General features: G+C 41.9%; 2 protein-coding genes across 9 annotated transcripts; one reads left to right on the forward strand and one right to left on the reverse strand.

Annotated features, from left to right (window-relative positions):
- Positions 1–228: 228 nt before the first annotated feature.
- Positions 229–10,153, forward strand: khdc4 (KH domain containing 4, pre-mRNA splicing factor). 8 transcript variants are annotated; one of them, XR_005008289.1, is made up of 14 exons: positions 229–350; positions 1,137–1,308; positions 1,398–1,529; positions 1,803–1,882; positions 2,130–2,182; positions 2,283–2,446; positions 3,478–3,689; positions 3,795–3,855; positions 3,957–4,014; positions 4,507–4,730; positions 6,327–6,470; positions 6,964–7,045; positions 8,529–8,620; positions 9,329–10,153. XR_005008289.1 is itself a non-coding variant. In XM_036589157.1 (14 exons), exons 1-14 carry the CDS (start codon positions 322–324, stop codon positions 9,550–9,552), a joined length of 1,755 nt encoding a protein of 584 aa, XP_036445050.1. In that variant the 5' UTR covers positions 229–321; the 3' UTR covers positions 9,553–10,153. The 8 variants fall into 8 exon arrangements, 7 of the variants coding, with proteins under 7 accessions (XP_036445050.1, XP_036445060.1, XP_036445077.1 ...); XM_036589157.1 differs by having other exon boundaries at positions 6,936–7,045; XM_036589167.1 differs by having other exon boundaries at positions 6,936–7,045; positions 8,532–8,620.
- Positions 10,154–10,974: 821 nt separating this feature from the next.
- On the reverse strand, positions 10,975–12,361 carry malsu1 (mitochondrial assembly of ribosomal large subunit 1). Its single transcript, XM_036589230.1, has 4 exons — positions 11,982–12,361; positions 11,694–11,866; positions 11,511–11,592; positions 10,975–11,416 (listed from the first exon to the last, which is right to left on the reverse strand). Exons 1-4 carry the CDS (start codon positions 12,040–12,042, stop codon positions 11,265–11,267), a joined length of 468 nt encoding a protein of 155 aa, XP_036445123.1. The 5' UTR covers positions 12,043–12,361; the 3' UTR covers positions 10,975–11,264.
- Positions 12,362–12,978: the final 617 nt, after the last annotated feature.

Consider the following 12,978-nt stretch of genomic DNA (forward strand, 5'->3'; position numbering starts at 1 on the left):
TTTAACAGAGAGCCGTCAGCGCTGATGAGGTTTCTGGGTCCTTTAAGTAAATAAATCGTGCAGGAGACAAACTGAACCCGAGAAAACTAAACTGTTTTACTTTAGCACACCGGCCTATGTCACATTAATAATTGACCAGTTAAATGCAGTTATATTTTATAATTTTATCTGTGAAAATTTTGTATGAAAGAAACTGACTGTAAAGCCGGTGTTGACGTTATCGGTAGTGTAAGCGGAAATGCGTCAGCGCTGTGTGTTGTGCCGTGTTGGTGATTTTAGCCCGAAGAGAAAATCATTAAAATTAAAGGATTAATCTCGTTGATGTCATTTAATACGAGTCAGAGCGGCGGGTAAGACACAGAAAACGAACCACTGTAAACAGAAAAGTACAGGTTGATGGTAAAAGCGGATTTAAAGTTGATCGGAGCGCGGAGTAGCTTAGCATTAGCATTAGCATCGGTCAGGCTCAACATTGTTACAGTATCAAAGCAGTATTTTATGAGTAACGTGGTTTACTCAGAAGATCTGTAAATATCCAAATAAATATCCATATAACTCAACGAGGAGCCATACACACCCTCAGCTAATGTAAGTCAGCTAATGTTAGCTAATAAAGCTAATGTGGCTAACAGTGTTCGGTCGTATCAGAGCTTTCGGCTAATAGTTTTCTAGGTTAATAGTTTAATAGTGAGATATTTTTTACTGTCGTAGTTTAATACGGGTCTCCAAATGGTCTGCTTGTGCTGTTTTTAGCTACCTTTATTTGATGTTGGGTAATAATTTCGAACTGACAAAAATTGTTATTTATAGATACAAACGTTACGTAAAACAACACAGCTGGTCTGTTTATCAAGTGAGTTTAGAGGAAATCTTTAGGCTTCATATACGGTTTGTTCTTTTGATTTCAACCTTCATAGACGGGTTGTGAAGCCAAGCAAGGGTCAGTAATAATTGTCTGTCATTCTCTGCTTTTTACTGTGTGAGAATATGCATTATTTCAAATTATATGGAGGCCAAACTCCTGAATTCTGAACCAGATCAGCAGTTCATATTGATTGTGGTTGCTGTAACGTGCAAATATGTAATTAAGAGATAAGACCTATTGTAGTTGAGCTTTTCTGATCTCCTGCTGTTAGGCGGCGGAGTAAATGGGACCAGCCAGGTCCAGGCTCAGGGGGCGAGGCGGATGCAGCCCCCACAGGTGCCCTGGATGCTGCTGCTGCAGTGGCTGCCAAAATCAACGCCATGCTGGTGGCCAAGGGCAAGCTGAAGCCCTCACAGATTGGTGCTCCTGGGCCAGTTGAGAAGGTCAGTTTTGATTCAAGTCATCTGTGCTGGAACGTTTGCAGGATTTTGTCAAAGAAGCTGCAAGCTGAATAAACTCTCTCCTGCTGTAGACCACGGGTACTGGTGGAAAGCCTGCGCCAGTAGTAAAAGCAAAGGACGATCTAGTGGTGGCAGAGGTGGAGATAAATGATGTACCACTTACCTGTCGGAACCTTCTGACCCGTGGACAAACTCAGGATGAGGTTAGGGTCACTCATTGATTGTTATAGATTTGATGACTTAAGTCCCATATTTTCATACTGTGATAGAAAAATGATTTGGTGATGCATGATTTGGGAGTTCATTTTAACTTGTAGATAAATAATCTGTGAAGAATTATTCTGCCATTTTTCGGTCATAATATTATGTCATAATATTACTATTACTTGTGAACTGGTGACTTAATTTTGTGCTGGGGCTGTGCCTGATTCTGTTGTCAAGCGTAAAAGGTTTTTGTCACATCTTTCTTTGCGCAGATCAGCAGAGTGAGTGGTGCTGCTGTGTCCACTAGGGGGCGCTACATGACAGCAGAAGAAAAGGCCAAAGCATTGCCCAGGTACTTCTGACTTTGTGAACGTCATCTAGTTTTTGGTAAAATGAACAAGGAATCAAGGGCTGAGTTGCTGACAGAGAGGGTGCAGATATGTAGTCATGTGATGAAGTATGGAAAGCTTATGTTTTTTTTTAATATTTGTAGATACAGACATAAAGTCTTCATTTAAGCAGTGTTAATATTTGGTGACATTGTTAATTCTGCACAGGCTTCAGCATCACCTGCAACTGATTTTTCTCTGTTTCTATAGTGATCGCCCTCTTTATCTACATGTACAAGGGCAAACTAGAGAACTTGTCGACAGTAAGTGCTGTTTTCCTGCTTAGCTACAAAACAGTGTGCTGCCTCTGTGCTTCTATACAGATGTGTAGAGCTGGAGTCTGTTGTGTGTTGACCTCTGTAGGGGCAGTAAACAGGATAAAAGAACTAATCACTAACGGGGTAGTAAAAGCTGCCACTAGCTCCAGCACTTCATACAATGGAGCCACGGTCACCGTCTACCACCCCACCGGCCCACCTGCCCCAGCAGTGCCGCCTGCAGGACACAAACCACACTTTACTGGTGGGGTAAGTACACATATCAGTGTTTCCCACAGGTCTGAAACACCTGGATATGGACTTTTTCAGGTTTTCGAATAAGGCATCAAATACATGAATGTTGAATCTTCTGTGTTCTTGGCTCGTGGACTTGACTACAGCAAAGCAGCCTTCAGTCAGTCAAAAGTAGACAGGCAGCTAGTTAGATTGGATTGTGTTCATGCAGACAATAAGTTAAGATAATAAGTTATCACTGGTGCCCATCACTGCTCATTTACATAAAATCAGTGATGAACTTCATTGTATCGCCAATGGTTGCTACGCATGCAGAGTTGTACTTGTATTTGATGGTATTAGCACACACAGATTTAACAGCTGCAGCTGATATAAAAAGTTGTGCAGTTGTTCACTGCACGATTAGTTGACAATAGAAGTAGATGGTAAATTATAGGGCGGGGGGTTATCAGTTACTTTAATTAAAAAAAAACTCTATAATGCATTGTAATGTTCATAAGATACGTATGGCAGTTCTGCCAAACTGTGATACACTACAGAATGTATTGGGAATAGTGCAGTGGCTTTTTATGTAGCAGTAGAAAAGGTGGTGCTGTGCCAGCACAAAACAGAAAAAACAGTGGTTTTATTAGCTGTATAATCAGTCTTAGAAATATTTATTAGCTGCAGCCCTAGTGTAAACACTGTTCAGTTATTTATTCTCATGTTTAAGTTTTGCTTAAATCACTCTGTCTTTTGAGTTCTTAATATTATGATCCTTACTATTAATCAGTGATATAAAAAAAAACCTGAAACAAGCTTGTGGGGAAGCAGTTCATCTTTGTCATCAAATTGAAAGTAGCTGTAACAATAAAATTGACAGCTACACAAAGTGTTCAAGCATATATTTGATTTAGCTGTATAGATCACTTTAATAGTTTCATTGATATACTGATAGGATTTGACATGCTTTATTTGGCAAAAGAATGAGAAATTTGACATAGTATTAGTACAAGGGTCTGTATGATCCTACTCACTCTCTCACTTTATCACACTGTCTTTCGCAGATGCACTATGTACAGGATAAGGTCTTTGTGGGTTTGGAGCATGCTATCCAGGGTTTCTCAGTGAAGGAGCGTGTGGAGGGTCCAGGCTGCTCTTACCTGCAGCACATTCAGGCTGAAACAGGAGCGAAAGTCTTCCTGAGGGGGAGGGGCTCTGGCTGCCTGGAACCTGCCTCTGGGAGAGAGGCCTTTGAACCCATGTACATTTACATCAGGTCAGAACACTGTCTTTAGTCCAGCTATATCTGAACCACTTACAGGATTAGAACTGTTGAGTGTTATGCAGAGGTGAACTGCTCACACTGTTTTGTCTCTTTCAGTCACCCAAAACCAGAGGGACTCGCTGCAGCCAAAACACTCTGTGAAAACCTCCTGCAAACAGTGAATACATGCAGCAATACATGCACACACACAAGCTGTCATATACGAGTGCGGTTATACAGTGCTGCTCTAATTCTGGCTGTTGTGTCCTGTGCTATCAGGTGCATGCAGAGTACACACACTACCTGAGCCAGATGAGTGCTGTGATGCCTACACAAGGTAAGCACATCTTATTCTCTTTACTCCTTCTCCCATTTTTATCTCTTTCGGCGCTGCTTGATGGCACAGGAAAAGAAGGCGGCGATAAAAAAAATATAGGAAAAGGGCTATTGCAAAATTGATGAACAAATTTTTAACATGGCAATGTTTGGGAGCCTAATCACCATTACATACCACCACAGTAAGCAAAAAAATATTATTAAAGTGAAAAGCAATATTATAATATATATTTATCAAGAAATTGTTTGATGTACTTGGAACGTATTCAGTTAGTTCGAAAGATAACGGGCTGGATGCAGTAATACATAGGGGGCTGGGTGCGTTGCTGGAGATGTCACAGTGTGACTGACTGTCGCAGAGGTTCACAGGGATAACTACTGTTGTGGTGCTATTTAGAAAATTAAACAGAAGGGAAGAAGAGTTTCAGGCATGGCCTTTCCATTCATCACTTATTTCACAACTCCATATTATGTCTCTTTTTTTGTATGACAGGATTCATTCAGCCGCCTGCTGTGAACGGGATTCCTCCTCAGACCCCTTATTACCCCTCTACAGGTTTTCAACCCTCATACCCTCCCCCTGTGCCTCCTCCACAACCTGTCCCCACTCCTTACTCGCTGCCACCCCCAACTGTGCCGCCAGGAGCACCAGCTCCAATTCCACCCCCAAGTGCTCAGTACCCCATCGCACCTGCTCCAGCTAACTTACCACCACAGGTAACAGAGCACCTTCCTCTCTTTTAGCTTCTCACTCACAAACACTGACATTTAAACACTTTTATTTGACTGTAACATGGTTCTGCTCCAATAAAGAAATTCAGTAAGGCATGAAAGAGCATGTAGTTAATCTAGATATATCCTCAGTATAATAGTAAACAATCTACAGCAAGTGTGTCAAACTGGGTTCCTTCTAGGCCACAGCACCACAGACTTCCATATGAAACAGCCCTGATTCAACTCATCAGCTAATTAACAAGGACTTCATGAGTTGAATTCATAGTATTAGGCTACGTTCACAGAGCAGGTAAAAGTGGCCCAAATCTGATTTTCTCACCAAATCCAAATTTTGTTAGGCTGTTAATAGTATCTTTTAAATGTGACTTACATTCAACATTAGTCTGAACAGATCACGCACCTAAACTGACCCGCACACACAAAAGAACAATGCTTCATGTGGCACAGTCATCCAGAGGTAAACTATCAAAAAGGAGTCAGTAGTAACAGCTGCTACCGGAGGTTTCAGTTTCATCACAGAAGCTAATAAGAAGTTCTGTTGGCTGACAGCTGGGCTTACCACGCAGAATGTGCACGTTGTTCAGCCAGTGCCACTTCTGTGGTTCTTGACCTTGGTTTCTTAAAACTTTGCTTTTTTATTTACTTTTAAGTTTTCTTTGACACCGCAGGCGTTCTCCTGTGGCCGTGTTCGGTCATTACTTTCTAAAGCTCTTCTAACACAGAGCGGTTTGGATAAGTATCTTCTAATTTTGTTTGCACACAAACATTACCTCAAGTGTTTGAGGTCTCAGCAGCATAAAATTGACGATGCTCAGTTGGACTGATGTAAAAGTCGCTTGAATTCCAGTCTGGCTGTTTGAACTGAGTCACGTTGCGAATTTCAATACAATGTATAAAAAAGTCCCAAATCAGAATTTAAGATGTTAGATTCAATGTGGTTTTTGCTGTTCAGACTGCCACACAGATAACACATCTGTGTCACATATGAAGAAAAAGGTTGGATTTGGGCCACTTTTACCTGCTGTGTGGGGAAAAAAAAGCCTTATAAGAGGGGATATGCTAGTATCTCTACTCTGGCTTGGAAGGTACCCACTTTGACACCCCTGCTCTGCAGCCTAAAACTGTGGCCAGACAGCATCGAAACTTTAACAGATTTATGGATAGAGAATTTTCTCCTACAACAGTAACACTAATTATTATTATTATTATACTTTTCCAGCTTTTTGGCACTTTACTCCTTATGCCCCAAGCTTATATGTTAAACATACAAGCCTATCCCAGCCTTGTGATTATTTCTTAAGCAGCTGTTTTTCTGTTCTGTTCAAGTCAAAAGTATTGCACAATCTGTAACATCAGTCTTATTTACTAGCATAGCAGCTGGAGTATTAGACACGGAAAAGAAAACAGTCCTGTAACTTTTACTAGAACAAATACTGGGTACTTGTGTTTTTTGAATACTTAACCAATGTCTTATGTTTAACACACAGAGATATTTGTCCAAAAACGTTTTTTGTTTTTGAATAATCAGCATTGAGTTTTGCCTTAAGTGATGCCACTTGCTTTTGTCCTCTCCGTCAGACGCTTCCACCTGCAGCTTTCCCACCTGTTGCGCCAGCTCCCCCTAAACCTGCGGCTCCTGCAGCCCCAGCCCCGGCACCTCAGAAACGACGCTTTACTGAAGAAGTGCCTGAGGAAACGGACAGCGGTTTGCTGGGATACCAGGTGAGCTAATGCTCTCTTTTGTTCCTTATTTTTCCCCCTTTTAAACTCTGCAGTTGCTACACTATTAAAATGAACCGATATGATCATATTTTTTACAGACATTCTTTGAGAACGGTTTGTTCTTGTAAGTGATTTGCTTGTTACTTTTTTATTATAATCATCAGTTTCACCTTTAGCTCTTTTAATTGAGTGAAGAAGCAGAAACAGTGATTTCCTTTGTGAATGTGTAAGGCATCACACTCCCAGCCTGTTTTCCCCCCGACAGCAGTGCTACAGAAACGACTCTGAAGATTGAATGTGAAAGGTTGCAAATGTGAAAAAGAGATGTTCCTCTTCATGGGGGTTTTTGGGGCATAAATTTCAGCAGAAGGAACTTATACGCTTGTATAATTGCCTTTGGGGAAGGGGGTGGGTGGTGTTAGTGAGGATGTGTATTAATGGTCTTGTATGTTTTTCTGCTCATAGCATGGACCCATTCATATGACTAATTTAGGTGCAGGCTTCGCTGTGGGCAGCCCCGAGGCTTCAGGACCCCCACCTGCAGGTCCCTGTGGCCCTCCCCGGGAGAGGGACAGGTAGGACACAGTTATACAACTACTTATTACACACCCTTACAGTGTTGTTCTGAGAAAGGTCTGCTAGAGACTGGTTATGGGGGCACTCTAGTGCAGGATTATATTCCTCAGCCTCAATGGTTTTGACAGATTTTATGTTTTTAGCATCGTTTTCATGTTTTTATTCTCTCACCACAGTACTCAGCGTGCATTATGGAAATATTAGTTAGTTCATGTCCTTGGTCATATTATGCATAATCCATTGCGTCATATCATTCAAAAGACAAAAAGATTGTCTCTTCATAATCTTCGACGTTTGGTCACATCACTGTGTTCCAAGGGCAGGGAAACAATTATACTAACCAATAATATCTTGGCATGTTTTCCGTCCTTCTCCCACTCTGACTGATCATCAGGCGAAAATACCTGTCATCATCTCCGTTCCCTGCAACACATACATGCAACTTTATTTGGTTAGCCTGCTACAGACGGCCTCTTCTCTTCGTCACTTGATTACTCTCTTGATTTACTCTCTCACTATCGCTTTGTTTTGGATTGGTTGTGAAAATAATCACGTGTGAGTTACTTCGGGTTGGTTTATGCTTAAGGATAACTTGACTTCTTTTTTCCTTAAGTTTTTTTAAGTCTTTCAACAAATAATAGATCATTTTTCAGGAACTACAGAAAATACACATCAAAATTAGTAGTACTTTATTTTTGACAAAATCTGTTTTTCATTTTTTTATGTTTTTTTTGCAAAACATATTTTATTGACCGTCAGAGCCTGACTGCATGTTTGTTTCAGGATGTTCACTTTTTACGATCCAGTTATATCTTGAATAAAAGATCATGCCACGCCCACAATTATTTTCCACCCAGGTGTCCTGTTTCACTCAGATACACCATGTTAAGAATGAAAATCGTGTTCTGATTTCCGGTTCATGTTGACTTTAGTTTTTTCCTTACCCCAAATGTAGTGGATCAGCCAGAACATGTTGTGTCTCAAATTTGATTCTTTAGCTTTGCGCTGCGGTTATGTGGATAATGTGGCTAACATGTAATAGAAGCTTGTATTTAACCAATTGGACAGAAGTACAGACAAATACAGACTTCAAGATGGCTGCTACTCTATATTTTAGCTATGTTTTCTTCTTTTGCACATTTTTATAGATTTTAATTTGTCATACAGTATCAGAAACCACATAAGCAAGTGTATTTGAGATTACTTGACTGCTCAAATTGGTTTGTGGCAAATGTGTGATAGTTTAGCCTGCAGTTTGCTAATTGGTGGGTATAAACACCCTTTACCTGTTAAACACATTAGCCTTGTGACACCAGGACCAAAGTAAATAAGCGAATAAGCAACATGTCTTGGCTAATGGACTACTTTTGAGGTAAAGGGGAAAAATTGTGCAAATTTCTTTTACACTGATCTGCCATCTTGGGTGGATATATAATTATAAAATAGATTTTTTTACTTTTTCTGTCTCTTTGACCTCCTCAGTAGGCAGCTGATGCCCCCGCCACTGCTGCCGGTGAATGGTGGAGTGAGAACACAGAAGAGTGAGGAGAGGAGAACCCTGCCAGCCTCGCTGGGTAAGACACACATACATGACAGCCTCTCTCTCACCACTCATGGAGCTTTCCACTCTCTTTATTGGATAAGCTCCTTGTGTGCCTCATTCCTCTTAAAGAAGCAATGTCACTGCATTTTGCATGCTGTTTAAAAAACACATCTTTTGATCGTATTTCAAAGGATGTGCTGACAAAGTTCAGTTAGACTAAATTTATCTAATCGAAATATTGTGGAGTCGCTGAGGCCCTGCCTCCTCTTTTTTTCTTTCATTCTCTGATTGGCTGATGGCAAGAGTCAGTCCCTCCCTCTCTGATGACATCATCAGAATGACGGAACATCTGTTTTCTTGTTTAACCACCTTGCTAACAGGACTCTCTCTTCTTTTCTGTGTTTTTTCTGTGTTCTCTCTCTCTCTTTCTCTGTATTTTTTCTCTTTTTTATGACCCTCTGGGGGATGCTGGACATTCGTATTCGGTTTGGTTGGGGGTGTGGCCACTTTCCGTTTTGCTTCCTGATTGGACGGCTTAAACGTTGCCCCCACCGACCGACAAACCAATGACCAATGACGGTCTCCAATCTTCACCACACCCCTCCCTCATGATGTTGGTGGCCACATATGCAATTTGCTGTGTGCCTCTTTCTTATTATGCTTTGAATGTTTTTGCTGTTGTGTTGTTTCTCTTTCTCTCTCTTGTTCTTTTTTTTTTCCGCCCCCCCTTCTTCCACAGAGCCACAGGTGAAGCGTATGAAGACTGGGCTGGTAGCGTACTCTGGCGATTCCTCTGATGAAGAGGACGATCACAGTTCTCAGAAAGCGGGTGGCTCAGGTAACATAGGCCCAGGCTCATCCCCCCCTGGATGGCCTGCTGGAGTGTACCGCTGCCCCACACCACCTCCGCCTCGGCCCAAAACACAGACATCACAACCCATGCCCTTCTGGATGGCGCCATGAGACAAAGGTGCCAGACACACACACACACTCATCCCAACTCCTCATGTGTTTGAAGTGAAGCCACTAGAAGCTGTGTGCTCTCTCTGCTGCTGAGGTACTGTGTTCAACTGCAAGCTCTTTACAGCAGAGTCCAGTTTGTGGCTCTGTAGGATACGCAACGAGCAGTCTTTTATTCATCTTTGACCTTCAGCTGGCCCAAAACAGCTAAGAGAGTGATGCTTTCTTGAAGAGGAAGAGGAGGAACTGATTTAATAGGCTAAAAATTGGTGCGTCTCCCACCGGAAACTGTTCATGGTGATCAAAAGGACATACCTGGTCCTCAGGCTGCACCTACTTCTGTACAGGCAAAACTACAAATGGTATTTTACGTGATGGACTTGACTGCTTGATTCAAACACTCAGTCCTCCCTCTGCTCTCTCAGAATAAATCATTTGTACTTGGTGTATGGTTCATTTTATTGTTTACTCTGGATAAGTTATTTATTGGTTTTCTTTAAATGGTGTCTTTTTTTTATCTGCGGTACCAGATTTATAGTTTAATAACAGTTCATGATTGCCAGTATTTCTGCATACACCAAATAAAAACCGACATTTTACATTACAGACTCTGCTTGGCTAGCTAACTGGTTTGCTCAGGCTAACCGAGCTGCAGGCAAGTATGTTCTGGTTCAAAAATCAACTCTTCTTCTTAGTGTGTCCCCTTCTCTTGTACTGAGTAGTCACTTGTGTAACATGTGTGATGTACTTCCAAAGGGTGAGCATTGAAAAGGGGCCCAGACCTCCTCATGCAGAATGTATACAAATCAGCAACTGTCACATGAAAAAATACTTTAATTTTGCAGCTAGAGGTGGATATCATATCCAGATCAGCACTACATGTGGGCCATAAAGGATAATCAGCTCTCTGATGAGAGATTTTAAAGCAAGAGCTACTTAAGCAGTAGAACAGGAGAGGGAGTGTGTTATCGCGAAATAACATTGAAGGCGAGTGCCGTAGATTATCACAGCCGTGATGTTATAGCGATAACACACGACCTCGAATGTTCTATTGCTTTTATAAAACAGTTAAATAAATAAAGTAAGAAATAAATAAATTGGGTCGTGAACGTGGCATTTAATATGTTTTAATGTTAGCAGTTCCTTCCGCCAAATTATAGTTCCTAAACAAGCAGCTACGTCAGAGTATCGAGCTCCGCTCACTCGCTGCACAGCCAGCAGTTCGTTCTCCAGCTCCACACAGACCAGCTGACAGTTTGGGAGTTTAGTCTGATCTTCAGAGTCTGACCAAATCGGCTGTCGGTCAAATGTGATCTTAAAATATCCATTTTCTGTTTGTGCGCAAAGTAAGAAGTAAAAACGTTCAGATGGTTTGAGCGTCTCCTACAGCTGTCAAAGTCGTTGCTTAGCAACGGCGTCTGAGCGGAGTGATACAGTGTTCGTGAAAAAAACGTGATGTTATGGTGAAATAACGGCACAGTTAGAACGCTTCTCAACCAATCAGCTTGCGTGGCCGGAACTAACTGTTGTATAAAAAGTTACATGACTCGGTGTCACAGAGTTTTCCAAACACCCAGAGTGATTTCTTTGTCTCCAAAGAATGACATTTGATTGAGGTGCTTTAATTAAATGTTTAAACAGCATTTTTTGTCCGAGTAAATCCCACAGTCTTGTCTTAACAGTACAGTCAGAGCAAATTGCGCCTCCAGTCCTGGTCACTTGGTTTCAGCATCATAAATGAAGTCTGTAGGGAGGCTTTGGGTTGGGATGCTGCTGAACTGTTCATCATAAGAGCGCAGCGTCCACAGTTTCTCCAGCTCATACGCTGCTCTAGTCTCCGGCAGCATGAAGTGCACTACCATAGAGCCTGCAAGAGGTGTGGACAATATAAGAGACCAAAGTTCAGTCTGTCTGAGCAATAACTGGGACACCCATGATTGTGATGTTGATGTCATGCTTACCAAAGTCAATGCACATCCAGTCTTCAGCATCTTTACCCTCTATGTGCGCGTGTGGGTCACATTCTTTCTTCATAAACTTGTACTGAGAGAGCAAAAAGACAGATTCTTATTTAGTCAGATGAGTTTGAAATGTTATTCATTTTAGTCAGTGAACTAAAACCATGTAAAAACGTGTCTCTTTACCACTTTGATGGCATAGAGCGCCATGGCCCTCAGGTGTCTGGCTGATGATCCGCTGACTACAATGAAGTACTCTGTATATTTGAGCTCCTCCGGTACTTTAATCACACAAATGTCCTCAGCGTTTTCCTGCCTCAACAGCGACACCATCACGTCCAGGTTAAAAATGATTGACCCTGCCGGACAATAGTAAAGGACAGTTGCTATTAATCCACAATTTTGGATATCAGAAATTCAGTTTGGACTAGAAGGGATACGTTTACTTGACAAATCTAGTTAACTCTCACTCACCGCCCTCCTGCTGCTGCTGCGCTGAGGTGAGAAGTCTGTCCTCTGCTGTAAATTTCTCCATCTGCACCTCCTCCAGTGTTGGTGCTGGTTTGTGAGTGGAGCTCCTTAAAGCCCCTAAGGCCGCAGACTTTACTGTCCGAGTGTGTAAATCCTGTGAATCGCGCTTCAGTCCGGAGTTTCCGGCGCTCCTCCTCTCTGAGGTAAACGGCTCTGACTCTGCACACAGCCCCGCCGCAGAGCTGAGAGAGGACGCGGGGCGAGCGTCGGATCGCGTTCATCTTTTCATCTGTTTCAAAATTATAATACTTTATTTTATAACCCTCTAAACACTAAGATCGGTGTACAGGTAGTGTAACCCATGTGGGTTCTTCTGTAAAAGTCACAGCGGCGCAGAACACAAACACTCCTGTCTGTTTACTGCCCCCCAGCGGCGCGGAGCGGAAGCGCAACGTGAACAAGGACACGGCAACATTTTAGAGGGAGAGCAGGACGAAGCCCACCTGGTGATAAGAAGGTTAGTTTGAGATTAACATCACAGATGAATCACAAATATGAGACACAGATATCTTAGATTTCTACTCATAAAGGTGTCATCAGAACTGGAGGGAGTTTTACAGACATGTGGAGAAAAACTCCAGCAATGAAACCCAAGATCACAGAAACATCGACAGTGCAGAGGTGGGTCATCAAAACTGAGAAGGTGGCTGAGAACATTACTCAGTCTCATACCCAAAGCCCCTCATTCAGGCAAAACCAAATAACTGAAATATTGTATATTGTTATATTTTACAGCTGTTAAAGAGACGCTCTGGCCAAACTGAAAAATATCCATCACTACATCTGTTGCAACATGCCTGCTCTTCTTCTCCATCAGTGCCGCTGTATTATCTAGAGTGAGATTTACTGGTTTAAAGACTAGGAAACAAACCCCTTCTGATGTATTTTGAAGGAGGAAGTAAATTTTAATGTCAATGTCAATCAGCCAGGATTTGTTGGA

This window comes from Colossoma macropomum, unplaced genomic scaffold (assembly GCF_904425465.1).
Source record: "Colossoma macropomum unplaced genomic scaffold, Colossoma_macropomum, whole genome shotgun sequence".
NCBI lineage: Eukaryota > Metazoa > Chordata > Actinopteri > Characiformes > Serrasalmidae > Colossoma > Colossoma macropomum.

Excerpts from the sequence above, each read along its gene's own strand:
- khdc4 (XM_036589157.1), top strand. The coding sequence starts at position 322 with ATGTCATTTAATACGAGTCAGAGCGGCGG. Across the intron at positions 351-1,136 it reads AATACGAGTCAGAGCGGCGG|GCGGCGGAGTAAATGGGACC; the intron begins GTAAGACACAGA and ends TCCTGCTGTTAG. Across the intron at positions 3,856-3,956 it reads GTGAAAACCTCCTGCAAACA|GTGCATGCAGAGTACACACA; the intron begins GTGAATACATGC and ends CTGTGCTATCAG.
- malsu1 (XM_036589230.1), bottom strand. The coding sequence starts at position 12,042 with ATGGAGAAATTTACAGCAGAGGACAGACTTCTCACCTCAGCGCAGCAG. Across the intron at positions 11,593-11,693 it reads CGCTCTATGCCATCAAAGTG|TACAAGTTTATGAAGAAAGA; the intron begins GTAAAGAGACAC and ends TTGCTCTCTCAG. Across the intron at positions 11,417-11,510 it reads CTGGATGTGCATTGACTTTG|GCTCTATGGTAGTGCACTTC; the intron begins GTAAGCATGACA and ends CACCTCTTGCAG.